Below are 13,626 nucleotides of genomic sequence, written 5' to 3' on the forward strand. Positions count from 1 at the left end.
GTCATGAGTGACCCACCAGACGGCCCAGCGAGGGCTGCTGAGGCAAACGGTGGAGGAGATGGCAGCTGCAGTGGTGGGGTGGGGTGGCGGCGGTGGTGGTGGGGGAGGGGAGACAACAACCATAGAGGGCTTCTTAAGAGGGGGCTGGCCTGTGTGGTGGAGGAGTGACAGCCAGGGAGGGGATAACAGAGGGAGCAGAGTCCCGGGGGATGTGAGAGGGTCTGGGGCCCACCGGAGGGCTTGGCTACAAGCGAGCGGAGTCGGAGCTCAGGTGCAGGTGTGTGGGGGCTGAGTTCCTCCAGTCGGCCTCCATTTTCTCCTGTGTAGGTAAAGTCATAGGTGGGGCGGGGGAGAATGTGAGGGGTTCGGATCCTGGAGTGGGAAGGAGCCGCTAGGGACGTATGGAGCTTTGTGGTCATGAATTTAAAGTGCGGCCAGTCGATGCAGACAGTGCTCTGCTCCGGAAAAAGCAGCCGCCTGTCAAAGGCAGGTGGATGATTTAGGTTTGACCAGGGTTGGGGTTTTGACCAGGAGGGGGAGAGGACGACCGACTTATGTTGTAGAGGGCACGGCTCAGGGGTCTGGGGAGGTGGGGTCATACGGGGTGGCCTGGGGACAAGGGTCCCAGGGACTTGAATGGCTGGGGCTTCAGGGGAAAGCCTGGGTGTGGCGCCAGGTGAGGAGCACCCCGGTGGGCCCTCTGGGGCGGGAGGGCAGCGCCAGGAGCCTCTGCAGCCCTGGTCCAGGAGGACCTGGGGCCAGTCTCAGCCCTCAGCTCTGCAGAAGTGGTTCCAGGGCTTTCAACTGAGGTGGCACATCTCTTGCTGTGCTCTCACAGCCAGGGATGGGACAACTGTCTCCCCTTCCTTTGAAAAAGATGCTACTAGGTCACCTTTCCCCCATGGCCCCTCTTTCCAAGGACATCCTTCAGGGGTGCCTTCATTCGGGCACTACCTGTCTGAGAAAGGCTCACGGCTGTCATCCACTACTACCTGCTGCCACTACCCCTCACCATTCAACAATCTTGGCCAGGTGTTGGGGAGAGAGAAGGGATGTCTGCTCTGGCGGAAACCCCTCGGACACCGTCTTAGTACAGTGCTCCCAGCGTGAAAGTGGTGCTGTGCGCACGGAGTCAGGGACCCTGGAGAACAGAGCACCTCCCTCTGCCTGAGAGTGGTGGTGGCAGGTGAGTGGACCTTGAAAGAGAGCAGGGGCCCACCAAGCACAGAAGGAACGGTCAGGAGGGGGTTTCTGGCAGAGCACACTGCCCCTGGAAAGGGCTGGGGGACATGTGGGAGCTCAGGGCCTGTCTAGGGACCAATATTAGCCTGGTGGGGCCGGGAAGGCGGGTCAGGGCCTGTCCCGTCCACCCCTCCCCCACCCGTGGCTGGGAAGGATCCGGGCAGCTCCTGCTGCTGGCTGGTTGTGGGTCTGGGACTGAACTCTGCCAGCGGTGGTGGACAGGATGACAACGGAAGCTGAGATCTCGTCGGGGAAGAGCTGAAGAAGCCCTGCTGTGGCCGTGGCTCTGATCCATGCAGGGCTGCGTGGAGCAGGCAGCTCCGGAAGGTGTGTGTGACAGCAACGGAGAGCTGCAGAGAGGAGTGGGAATTGAGTTATGTAACGGCCCCACTGCCCCGAGGGCCAGAGGCATGTCTGTGGGGGGGGGGGCTGGGAGGCGACAGAGGCGACAGAGCCTGGGCAGTGGCTCAGGAGTGCCTGTAGATTCTCCCTGGTTGTCCCCACCGGGACTGGTGCCCAGCAGGGCCTGGCACTGGGTGGACCCAGATCTGCCCCTTCGAGGAAGGCCCGGGTGAGAATCCCCCAGCGGGGACTCACAAGGTTGGGGGGATGGGGCAGGGAGGGAGTATGAGCAGCCCTGGCCTCGGTTCCTGCAGAGTCCTAGAGGCCTGGACTTCCTTTTAAGTTTCCCTTTTAAGGAAACCAGGCCAGGAGACAAAAGGCCAATGCTGCCTGCAGTGTCTGGGGAGATCCCCGCTGGTCCCCCAGCCTGAGTTTGGTTGGAGAGGGTGAAACCGTGGGCCTTCCCAGTGCCCGTTCGGGCTGCCAGGGCGCTCAGACTCTGAGGTCCCTGGGACAGGGAGTCACGGGGACGGGCAGGTAGTTGCTTAAGTGGCTGGTTCCTGGGCTCCGGTGGCCACCCCTCTGATCTTCCTCAGGGAAGGGGCTACTGAGACCTCTCCATCCTTGGCAACTGCGGACCCAGGCCCTGCCCAGCCCAGCCCGGCCCAGCTCAGGGAGTGGGAAGGATGCAGCCATAAAACCTGACTCTGGAGGGGGCAAGAGAGGCTGGCTGCTGTCTCCGAATCTGACCTAGACAGCACCCACCCCATCAGGCTGTGGGCACTCGCACCTAACAGAGGAGCTGGGTAGGCTGGCAGGAGGCAGGGACAGCCTGGGATCAAGGAGGACCCCCTACTCCCGGGCCACATGGCTGGGGGGTCGTCTGGGGTACCACCATCTGAGCCTGGGTAGGGGTGAGACATTGTGGGCACAGAGAGCTCACCCTCCCTAGTCCCATAAAGATGGAGCGGGCAGGACTGAAGGTCCAGTGGGCATGCTTGGAGGAGCCCTACTGTCACAGGTGGATTGATGTCTATTTATACAGTGGATGCCACGCAGAGCTGTGGGCTAGAAACATGAGGCCTGGCTATAGGCTCGGGTTATAGCACTAGGAACTCTGGGAGCTGAGGAAAAACGCACCCTTGAGGTTGCTCGGGCTGGCACTGGTGGCAGTGGCCACAGGGAGAGTGGGTAGGGCAAGGGTGCCCAAGGGAGAGCCTTGCTCCATAGCTCTTTGAGGCCAGATGGGGGTGGGGCGGGGGTTGCTTAATCAGAAATTCCTTCTTTCCCCAACTCCTCTTTGTGCCGCCACTCCAAGAGGGGTGTGCAGTGTGAATGTGGAAGAGTCAGCACGACTAGCGCAGGGATTCGGGGTCACTAGACAGGCACAGGGAAGCTTCTCCCTTCATAGCTGTCCCTGAGACCTACTCTTTCTCTGAGCTGTATCAAAAAGACCCCACCCTTGGCCCCCACAATTCCCCTTGCTCTGCGCCAAGGACATCCTCTTCCTATTGGTCAAGAGGTTGAAGTTTGCCAAGCGTCGTCCACCCCCAACAAAACCTTGCCTGAGACTCCGTTGTCGCTGAGATTTGAGTCCAAGCCGGTTTTCCTCTTACCTTTGCCTTTAATGGAGGAAACTGAGGCAGCTGCAGGAGAACAGGAAAGCTGAAGTCATAAATCGCTGAGCGCTCGCTTGCCCCACCGGGCTTGGGAATCTTTTTGGTGCCCGCAAGAGGCGGCGGGCACGCGGGTCTCCCGGCCAGCCGCAGGCCATCTGGGCGGCGGCAGGGGGCGCTCGCAAACCTGGCCTCGCGCGCCTCCTGGGGCTCCGCAGGCCCGACGGAATCCAGTCGGGGCGGGAAAGCATTTGAGGAAGGGGTTAGGGGCGGTCTCCCCGCTTCCCCCACCCCCTCCGCTCGGCTTCTTCCTCCTCCGGCGCCGGGTAGGTGGTGTATGGTTTATTACGCTCCGGCGCCCCCGGACGCCCACCCTCTCCTTGGGGCTTTTGGGCAGTGGGAGGAGAGATCGGCTCCCGCCCACCATCCTAGCCCCGGGTGCTCGGACTCAGCCCCTAAGTCCGCAGGAAAAAGATCCCGCCTTGGTGCCCGCTGACGCGCCAGCGCCGCGTCTCAGCTCCCCGCGTGCACCGACCCTTCCAGTTCTGCAAGCATCCTTCCCAGAGTCCCAAAGACCCAGCACGCCGGGCCCCTGTGACCTCCTGCAGCGCGGAGGCGCGAGGCAAAGGGGTTGGGGCGTCAGGGCGGCAGCCGGGGGCGCGGGGAGGTTGCTGCCCGCCCGTCCTCCGGTGAGGAGCACCTTCCACCCACCCTTAGTCCGCTCGCCCTCCCGCCCCGCCTCCCTCCCCACCTCCTGCTCCCGCCTCCAGTCTCCTCCCTCCTCCAGCCGCGCTCGCTCTCCTCTCGACTCCCCTGCCGCGGCGGGCTGCCTGCAGGCGCGGCTCCAGGCTCGAGCGAGCAAGCGAGCGGGCTCCTCGGCCTCCGCGCCTCCTCCGACAGCCGGCGGCGCGGCCCCCGCCCGGCCCGCCGGGCCCTGCGCCCCAGCGTACGTCCAGCAGCCTCGTTGCGGGAGGGCGCAACTTTCCCCCCGTCCTGGGCTGGGCGGAGACGGCAGCGGGACAACTTGGAAAACTTCTCTGGGGCGGACTGCAGGGACGCCGGGCTCTGGTGGAACAGGATGTAGGAGGGCAGCGGCTGGCCCCGGGCGTCCCCCAACCTTCTAACCGCCTTTCGGCCTGGCCATGGGGCTCCAGCGCCTTCAGCGCCGCCAGGGGGGTGACCCCCTTGTCTAGCCGAGCTGGGTGGGACAGGGCTGTCGCGGGCTGTGCACGCGCTGGGCGAGCAGCGCCCCTTCTGGCCGCGTCCGATCCCGCCATGGACCACCAGGAGCCCTACTCCGTGCAGGCCACTGCAGCCATTGCGGCGGTCATCACCTTCCTCATCCTCTTCACCATCTTTGGCAACGCGCTGGTCATCCTGGCTGTGTTGACGAGCCGCTCGCTGCGCGCCCCGCAGAACCTGTTCCTGGTGTCGCTGGCCGCTGCCGACATCCTGGTGGCCACGCTCATCATCCCTTTCTCGTTGGCCAATGAGCTGCTGGGCTACTGGTACTTCCGGCGCACGTGGTGTGAGGTGTACCTGGCGCTCGACGTGCTCTTCTGTACGTCTTCCATCGTGCACCTGTGCGCCATCAGCCTGGACCGCTACTGGGCCGTGACGCGCGCGCTGGAGTACAACACCAAGCGCACCCCGCGCCGCATCAAGTGCATCATCCTCACCGTGTGGCTCATCGCAGCTGTCATCTCGCTGCCGCCCCTTATCTACAAGGGGGACCAGGGCCCCCAGCCGCGCGGGCGGCCGCAGTGCAAGCTCAACCAAGAGGCCTGGTATATCCTGGCCTCCAGCATCGGATCCTTCTTTGCACCCTGCCTCATCATGATCCTTGTCTACCTGCGCATCTACCTGATTGCTAAACGCAGCCACCTCAGAGGTCCCAGGGCCAAGGGAGGCCCTGGGGGAGGTGGGTCTAAGCAGCCCCACCCAGTCCCTGCAGGAGCTTCAGCCTCAGCCAAACTGCCCACTGTGGCCTCTTGTCTGGCTGCTGCCGGAGAGGCCAATGGACACTCCGAGCCCACTGGGGAGAAGGAGGCAGAGACCCCTGAAGATTCTGGGACCCCTGCCTTGCCCCCCAGCTGGCCTGCCCTTCCTAGTTCAGGCCAGGATCAGAAGGAAGGAGTTTGTGGGGCATCTCTGGAGGAGGAAGCTGAAGAGGAGGAGGAAGAGGAGGAGGAGGAGGAGGAGGGGGAGGAAGAGTGTGAGCCTCAGGCGTTGCCAGCATCTCCTGCCTCAGCTTGCAGCCCACCCCTGCAGCAGCCACAGGGCTCCCGGGTGCTGGCGACCCTACGTGGCCAGGTGCTCCTGGGCAGGGGTGTGGCCACTGCAGGTGCGCAGTGGTGGCGGCGGCGGGCACAGCTGACTCGGGAGAAGCGGTTCACCTTCGTGCTGGCCGTGGTCATTGGCGTCTTCGTGCTCTGCTGGTTCCCCTTCTTCTTCAGCTACAGCCTGGGTGCCATCTGCCCCCAGCACTGCAAGGTGCCCCACGGCCTCTTCCAGTTCTTTTTCTGGATCGGCTACTGCAACAGCTCGCTGAACCCCGTCATCTACACCATCTTCAACCAGGACTTTCGCCGTGCCTTCCGAAGGATCCTTTGCCGCCAGTGGACCCAGACGGCATGGTGAGCCGCCTGCCCATGAGGGGTTGGTGCCAAGTGGCACCAGGGCTGCCCTGCTTCTTGCCATGTGTTATGTGGCCACCTTCCTGTGGCTTTCTGGTCCCTGCTCAGGTCCTACAGGCCTCATCGTGGGAGCCCACTAAGATGGGCAGGGGCAGGGATGCTGTTCACAGGGGTCCATTTGAAGCCTCCCTTTGCTGGCTCAGCTGTGGGGCAATGTCTTCTCCACCCCTTGCCTGAGCACGGGCAGATGGATAAGGCTTAGGCCTTCCTGAATATAGCCGAGGCCAGGCTAGGATAGAGCACCTCTCTCCCGGAACCCCAGACCTCGGCAAGCCGATGGATGGGCTTCCCTTCCTCAAGGACCCTGTGTTCTTGGCAGGTTGCTTGCTTGTGGTGTTTTTGTTTCTTTCTCATCTTCCCCATGTTGAGCAGGAAGCCAGACTTCCACTTTTCCCAGGAGGGCCTGCTGCTGAGGAGGAGGCAGAAATGACGACTGTGCATCCACGTTGGGCACCCATGGTCCTCGTCAGGCGCTGGGTGGGGATTTATGGGCTGGAACTGTCTCTGGGCCCTTCTGTCCCCTTCCTCTTGCTTTTGGATCTGTAGCTCTGTTAGAGGCCAGAGCTGTGGATCGTTTTCCTCACCTGGCGCCCCTCTGGGAAGCGGATGGGCACGTAGGTGCCTCAGTGGGGTGGTCTGGAGGCCTGGCCTCTGCCTCCACAGGAGATCCCTGATCGCTGGCATTCACCCCCTGCGAAAACCGGGGCGACAATAGCTTGCCGCCTACTTGCCGCGGGGAGATGAAAGTCTTTGCAGAAAGCTTTGGGCTCCATGGGGGAATGCACTAGAGAACCAGAAAATGTGATTATTTGGTGATATAAAAATCCCCTTTCTCTGTGTTTACCACCACCTCTCTTCCTGTAGACTTTTGTTCTGTGCCTGGGGTGTGTGAATTCCTACCCCAAACTGGAAGTGGGGAGTGGCAGACAGAACCACTATTTCAGTTAACGGATTTCTTTGAGAATGTGTTCTTGTGCCTGTAAAGGTTTGAGTTATTATGCTGCATGACAATTTCTTGACATTTCACCTGCAACACCAAGAGGGTTTTCAGTAGCTTGGGCCCCCCAGTGGGGGATGTCTTTTGTCATCAAGCAGGCAAATTGTTTCCCCAAGATAGCTAAAAATACCTACACCCTGAGAACAGTCTGAGATGAGAGCCTGTGGCAGGTGACAGAGCCCCAGGTAGGGTGCTGGGGCTGGAGCAGGTGAGCAAGGGCCCTGTGGCTTCCTGGGGGAGCCTCCCACCGGAGCACCCTGGTGGGTCTCCAAATCCCAGATGGGTCCTTGTGATGCATGACTGATCCCACCCTGGTGGGTGCCAGTTGCCCAGCCATGTTGTTCCACCCTACCGATGGGCTCCGGGGGCTTCTCCCTCCTGGTACTCTCTCGTACCCCAGATCCTGGCACCCAGAACAATTGGGAGCATATGAAGGATGTTTCCCCATCTCCATGGGAGTGCCTCACTGAAGCATTAAGCCAGTGGGCATCTTAGCTTGGGGGTGGGCTGAGCGGCACAGGCACTGTTGGTGCTCTGATGGACCTGGCCAGATTTGGAGGGGTGCTAAGAGAGTTTTCTGGGGTGGAGTCAATGGAGGGGACCAAAGAGGGTCCCTCCTGAGGAAGGGGCAGTCCAGCTCATTCCTCCATCGCGGTGTGAGGGTGGGGACTTGCCTGGGGCCAGGCTGGGGAGGCTGGGCCTAGGGGCGGGGCTGACTTATCACATCTGCTGACTGGTCTCACGTGTGCCCCATGGGACTCCTGCTATTGTTGCCTCTGGCCCCCTTGTCGTGATATGCAGGTATTTTTCAAAAGTCTGAGCTATTTTATCAATAAAAGATATTTTGTAATAAGCAAGCTGTGTCCTCGTTGCCCAAGGGCTGCCCGGAATAGTTACTCGTCAGCTACTTGCATAGCAGACTGCGCATGGGCTCCCTCCCAGGGCTGGTGCTCTCTCCTCCTCCAGGTGTGGCTGGCTGGTGCCCACCCACCTGCCTGCCTGCTTTTTTCATCAGCATCCCTTATTCATCATTACAAGTCAGTGGGGTGCGAGTGGCCAGAGACTGGATGCCTGGGAAGGGAGGTCTTCCTGGAGGAGGTGGCCTCTGGGCTGGGTCTTGGGGGAAGAGCAGGAGTGCACCAAGAGGGAAGATAGGAAGGTGTTTCTGGCAGGGGAACAGCACATGCAAAGGATGCTGTATTTGGTGAATTTGTAACAGTTTGAAGCCTTGCTGGGTGGTCAGGGGCAGCAGCTGGAGGCCGTGGAGGTGGTCGGGCACCACCCACATGGGGTGAGAGGAGCACGGGAGGGAGGGAAGGACGTCACTCTGCGCAATGTTTAAGCTGCTGCCTTCGGTGAGGGGCTCTCGAATGGAGCTGCTCCGCTTCAGGCCTCCCACACTAAAGACGCAGGCCCCGGCGTCAGAGCTGGGAGGCCTGCAGACGTCATGCCCGTCAGTCTCCTCCGCTCCCAGAGAAGTGTCTGAGGCCTCAAGCCGCCCTGTGAGTTGGGTTAGGGGTTGAGTCCACCAGGCTTCCTGTCCCACCTCAGAGAGGGCAGCCTTTGCGGCCTGAACCAGGCTGGCCTTGTTCTGAGGGCAGGGGCGCCCGCAGGGGGCGGGGGATAAGGTGGGTGCCAGTGCAGACCCCAGGGCACAGTGAGGCCTGGGAGGGGACAGCGGGGGGAGAAGCAGTGAGGCCCCAAGGGTCTGGTGGTGGGAGGCCACCCCCTAGCCCCACCTTGACCAAGGATTCATACTTTGGTGGGGCCACGGCTTCGCCCCCACCCGACCCAATGTGTCCACCATTATTGGGGGACATTGGGCTTCACTGAGGACTTAAGAGAGTCACACCCCGCCCTGAGGAGCTCCCACCCCTAAGGCCCTGAGCCTGATGAGGGTAGATCAGAGTAGTTCATTCGCTCCCATTTACTGAGCCAATTGCTCTCCTGGCATTTTGTCTGATTTCCTCATTTAACCCTTACACCCATCTTGTAAGATAAGTGTCAGCCCATTTTATTCAAGGGAAACTGAGGCTCAGAAAGGTTTAACGACTTGACAGAGGTCATCCAGGCCCAAGCTCTTTCCACTGGACCACACTGTCCCCTGTTGCCTGAGGGTCTGCAGGGGGCAGGGCCATGGGCCTGGGAGAAGAGCTCCCTGCCCAGTCTCTGGAAATGGTGGCAGAAAATTATCCTGCTGGTGCTGGACTGCTGGCAGCCCATTTTGAAAACATCGTCTCATTTAATCCTCACAACCTTGCTGGGTGTGGCCATTTTACAGAAGAGGAAACTGAGGCTCAGGGTCACCCAGCAGGCACTGGGCGTTTGGGGATTCTGAAACTGCATCTGGGAGATTCAGTAGGCGGCAGTGCTGTGATCGACTGCTCATGTCTATCACACCTATGGAATGCGTAAGCAATGGGGGTGTCACAGGTTTTCCGTTCCTTAGAGCTCAGTCCAGTCCCTGAATTTTATTAAAGAAGAAACTGAGGCCCGGAGAGAGATGACTTGCGTTGGACTCCCCATCGCCACGTGGTCATAGAGCCGGGTCTAGACCCCAGGTTGCTCAACTCTGTACCCACCATGCCGCATCCCCGTACTAAAGGGATTGCATCCACACTCAGGGAATAACAGGCCCACACTCAGGAGCCATCTGTTGATGGTCCACCGTGTACCAAGTCCTGTGCCAGGCTCGTCCCCATTTTGCCACCTTTTTCAGTTCTCCGATGAAGAAACGAAGGTGGAGTCCTGAGGACTTGCCCAGCGCCACACGGCTAATGGGTGGTGCAGCTGGACCTGGATCCCAGGACCCTTGGCGCCCACTCAGGCCTTCTCCTCTCAATTCCTGCTGTTCTGTGGGAGCTGTGCCTGCTTTTGATTTTACCCCGAGCCTATCTGAGGGTTGGTGAGTTGATGAGGTGGGCTCAGAGCAGCAGCGATATGGGGTGATCCCAGTTTTTCCTTGGAGGTGAGGGCAGGGGCAGCAGGAGGGCCTGGTGGCTCCCGAGGTGGGTGTGCACTGTCCTGGCTAGCACTGCTGACTTCTGGAGACCCCTCTCCTCAGATGCCCCTGAACAAAGGGAGGCGCCGATAGGGAAGACAGGTAAAGAAGGGGTGGGGTGGAGGGCTCAGGAAGACCGATCCCCCAACTGCACCTGCTCTGTGAGAGTCTGGGTCCTTAGATCACAGGGATACCCTTGAAAGGGAGTTCAGACCCAGCCCTTGCCTCATGCCAGTGGCTGAGAAATTCAGGGCAGCTGAGAATCCCTCTTTGGAGCATTGTTGCAGGAGGGACTCTCCACCCACCTGCTCAGAGGGTACCTGTGGGCAGAAGGCCCTGCTGACCTGCCACCAAGACTCAGGGCGGAGGCGGCTTGTGGGTTCTTCAGGCCCTTGCCCTCTCCCCATCCTCTGTGTGATCTCCGTCTTGTGTGTTTGGGGGGAGTGTGCTGGGAAGGGGGTGTGAGGCCTTGCCAGCTACCGCCTGCTGATGCAGTTGCTGCTGCCTGGGGAGACGGCATCTGCCCAGCTGGGGTCGATCCTGGGTGACCTTTCACTTCCCCGGTGCTGCCGGGAGCTCTGCTCAGGGGGCCTGCTCACTGTGGGCAGCAGGGCTGGGGCGGGACTTCTGTGCTGGTGAAAATCACAGCTGAGATGGCAGGGAGGCCAGGGTCATACCCTGCTTCTGCTGTCATCTGCTTGGCTGCCCCCAGGCAGGGCTGGGTCCTTCCCAGGGCCTCGGTGTCCCTGCCTGCCCACGACGGGTTGCCCCTGTGGTCCCCAAGGTCCCCAGCTTGAGGATCCATGTCTGCCCCACCCTCGCCGCAGCTCCCGGGAAGGTCCAGACATGGAGGTTCCTGGAGTTAATCAGTTCTTCTTAGAGTCGAGCTCCTGGGCAGGACCAAGGCTGTGTTTTCTTCGCCTGTGTAGCTCAGTACAGAAGCAGTCTGGAGTGACGGATCAGTGTGGGGCCGTCTAAGTTGGGCCATGGTGAGAAGACTAATGACAGCTCTGAGTCATTAGGGCCAGTGCCTGGCCCGCCTCCTCTGAGCCTGGAGTGATTACCATCCCCACTTTAGAGGTGAGGAAACTGAGGCAGGTTGAGGGACTTGCTTGAGGTCATCCAGAGGGAGGACAGGAACCCACCCAATCTAATTTCAACTTTGTCACTAATTGGCTTCAGCATTCATCTCCTCAACAGTGGGGAGCAGGCCCGGGGCCCTCCCAGCCCAGCAGAGCTCCTGCCTGTGTGAGCTGGAGGGACTCACTGCAGAGACCCTGTGTTTTGGGGGTAATCTCCCTGCCTGCTGGCAGGTCCCCTAGAACAGGAGCCCCGGCAGCGGGTGGGAGGCTCCCCCGCTCCCAGCTCTGCTCCCTGTTAGCAGGGGAGGTGGGGGGCACTCAGCTAAAATTAGATCTGGGATTCTTCGAGCTCCTGCATCCGTCCTTTCTTCCATCCAGTGGTGTGGGGAAGGCTGCTGTCAGAAGGCCAGCGCTGGAAGGAGCCTAGATGTCAGCTCGCACCCTCCCCAGGGCTCGCTGGCTCTGATCTTCTCACACCCTCACCTGGCCTCTGGCCAAAGGCTCCTGCCCTTGGCTTGGCCTTGCGGCCATGTATTGATTAGCAGTGATTTGAAGGGGAGAGGCGCCTCCCTGTAATACCCCCCCTCTACCCCTGGGATTCTGTGCTGCTTCCTTCCTCTCTCCCCCTCCTCCCTCCCTCCCTTCCCTTCTCCTGGCCCTTCCCACTTCCGGGTCCTCAGTGACTGCTCCCCCTTCTCTGAGCCTCGCCTCTGCCTTCTGCTAACTCTGACTTCTGCCTCTCCCTCGGGGATGATCCTGGCAGTTCATGGGGCCTGCAGGCTCAGTGGACCACTGTGGTTGCAAGGGGACCGGAACAGACTGGAGACCAAAAAAGAGCCTTCCTCCCTGGCAAGCCAGGGCTATTTTTGGCTCCACTGCAGCCCCCTGGGGCCACTGGCTCTCCAGCAGGAGGGGGAGGTGCTGGGCCCCAGCTGAGGGTGCGAGGGTCCTGCACCTTTGATTTCCCTGGGGAGGGGGCAGGCTCCTCTGGAGCTGAGGCTTAGGCCCCTCCAATCTCAGAGCAGCCACTGCTCAGATGGACTGCCACTACCTCCAACCCCAGGAGACCTGGGCTGCTCCAAGAGGGAAAAGGGCTGGGCCATGGTGTGGGGAGCCCGGGTGTCGCTGCGTCCATCCTAGTTCCCACCCCAGCCCAGCTGCAGCTGTGAGTGGGGGAGCGTGGGAGGCTGCCTATGAGTCCCCGGACAGTGCGGGCAGGCGAGGGTTAAACCCAGCTCTCTGGCCCCCAGTGTGGGGGAGCGTGGTGGGGTGGTCACAGGCAGCGGACTCCACTCCGCTAGGTCCCTGGGTGCATGTTGTCAAGTGCCAGTTTGACACAGCTGTCCCAGTTGCAAATTCAGGCAGGAGAGGAGTGACCTCTTCACCCCCTGCTGGCCTGGCAGCTGGAGTTGGGTGGGCCCAGGGCTGGCAGCTGCTTGAAGGATTTCCTCTGCTGTCTCAGAAGTACTGGCTGGGGTCCAGAGGCTCCGGTCATGGTCCCAACAGGGCCACCAAATTCCTGGGTGATCTTGGGCAAATGCCTTCACCTCTCTAGGCTTCAAATTCCTCATTGTCAGACGAAGGAGTTGCACAGGAGCATGGTTCGAATGATGTCCTGGGTGCTGCCCTAGGAGCCACTGGGCAAGGGCAGAGAGAGAGGAGGCACCGAGTCAGTGGTCCCCTGCCCCCTCCCTGCCCCTGCTTCTGTTGCTATTTTCAGGAAGCAGCCCCTCCTGCCCACCCCAGGCTCGAGTAACACCCCCAGCCACCTCCCTGTCCTGCCCCTGACGCCTGCCTGTGTCCCAGGGAAACCTAGGTGGCATGACCCTCCGAAGGGTCATCTTGAAAGACATTCCCCCAAGGCAGGCTGGGAGCTGGTGGGACGGGAGTGGGCCAGTGCAGAGGTGACTGTACCAAGCCTGTGCTTGACATTGTGTCCACAGTAAGGCTGGAAGGGGGCTCGAGCTGGGGGGCAGCAGAGAGGAGGGGGGAGGTCCCCTGGGAGAGGCAAGAGGGGAGGGGGCTCCTGGGGAAGGCTTGCTCCCACGGGGGCACGGCCTGAAACGACACAGGGAGAGGATGTGGCTCCTGGAGACAGGCCCACTGTGGCCCGCGGGCTCCCTGGCAGGGGCAGGGGCTCTCTGCCTCATTGGCCCCGGGGCTCCTCTCATGGCCCAGCACAGAGCAGCCGCACAGAAAACATTGTTGACCCAGTGAGCTTCCCCAGCAAAGTGGGGCAGCCTTGGCGTCAGTTGCCTAGGCTGGGGGCCCTGCTCTCCGGGAATGTCTCTGATTTGGTGTTTAATTTTTCTGTTTTGTTTTGTTTCTTTCCATAGTTTCCTAGAGAAATTCTTTTGGAAGATTCCTTCCTGGCCTTGGCTGAGCCAGAGGCAGGAGAATTGTCCCGCAGAGCTGGGGGAGCGCCATGCGTCCCAGGAGGTGGTGGCAGGGACCCGTCCCAGAGTGTGGAAGAGAAGATGGGGGTGGACAAAGAGGGGAGAGGCAGAGGGAGGGCGTGGTTGGGTCATCCGGTGGCAGCATGAAAAGAGTACTGGCCTTGCAGTCAAACCTAGCTGCATCGCCTACCGGCTGTGTAGCCTCAGGCAAACTGCGAAACCTCTCTGAGCCTCAATTTCCTCACCTTTAAAAT

At 60.9% G+C, this 13,626-nt stretch overlaps 1 protein-coding gene across 1 annotated transcript; it reads left to right on the forward strand.

Moving 5' to 3' along the window:
- The first annotated feature begins 3,974 nt into the window (after positions 1-3,974).
- Positions 3,975-7,746, forward strand: ADRA2B (adrenoceptor alpha 2B). The gene has a single exon (XM_008539586.2). The coding sequence runs from the start codon at positions 4,476-4,478 to the stop codon at positions 5,838-5,840; it is 1,365 nt and encodes a 454-aa protein (XP_008537808.1). The 5' UTR covers positions 3,975-4,475; the 3' UTR covers positions 5,841-7,746.
- Positions 7,747-13,626: the final 5,880 nt, after the last annotated feature.

The sequence above is a fragment of the Equus przewalskii genome, chromosome 14 (genome assembly GCF_037783145.1).
Source record: "Equus przewalskii isolate Varuska chromosome 14, EquPr2, whole genome shotgun sequence".
NCBI lineage: Eukaryota > Metazoa > Chordata > Mammalia > Perissodactyla > Equidae > Equus > Equus przewalskii.

What these genes read in the sequence shown, in the direction of transcription:
- ADRA2B (XM_008539586.2), top strand. Translation starts at nt 4,476, where the DNA reads ATGGACCACCAGGAGCCCTACTCCGTGCAGGCCACTGCAGCCATTGCG.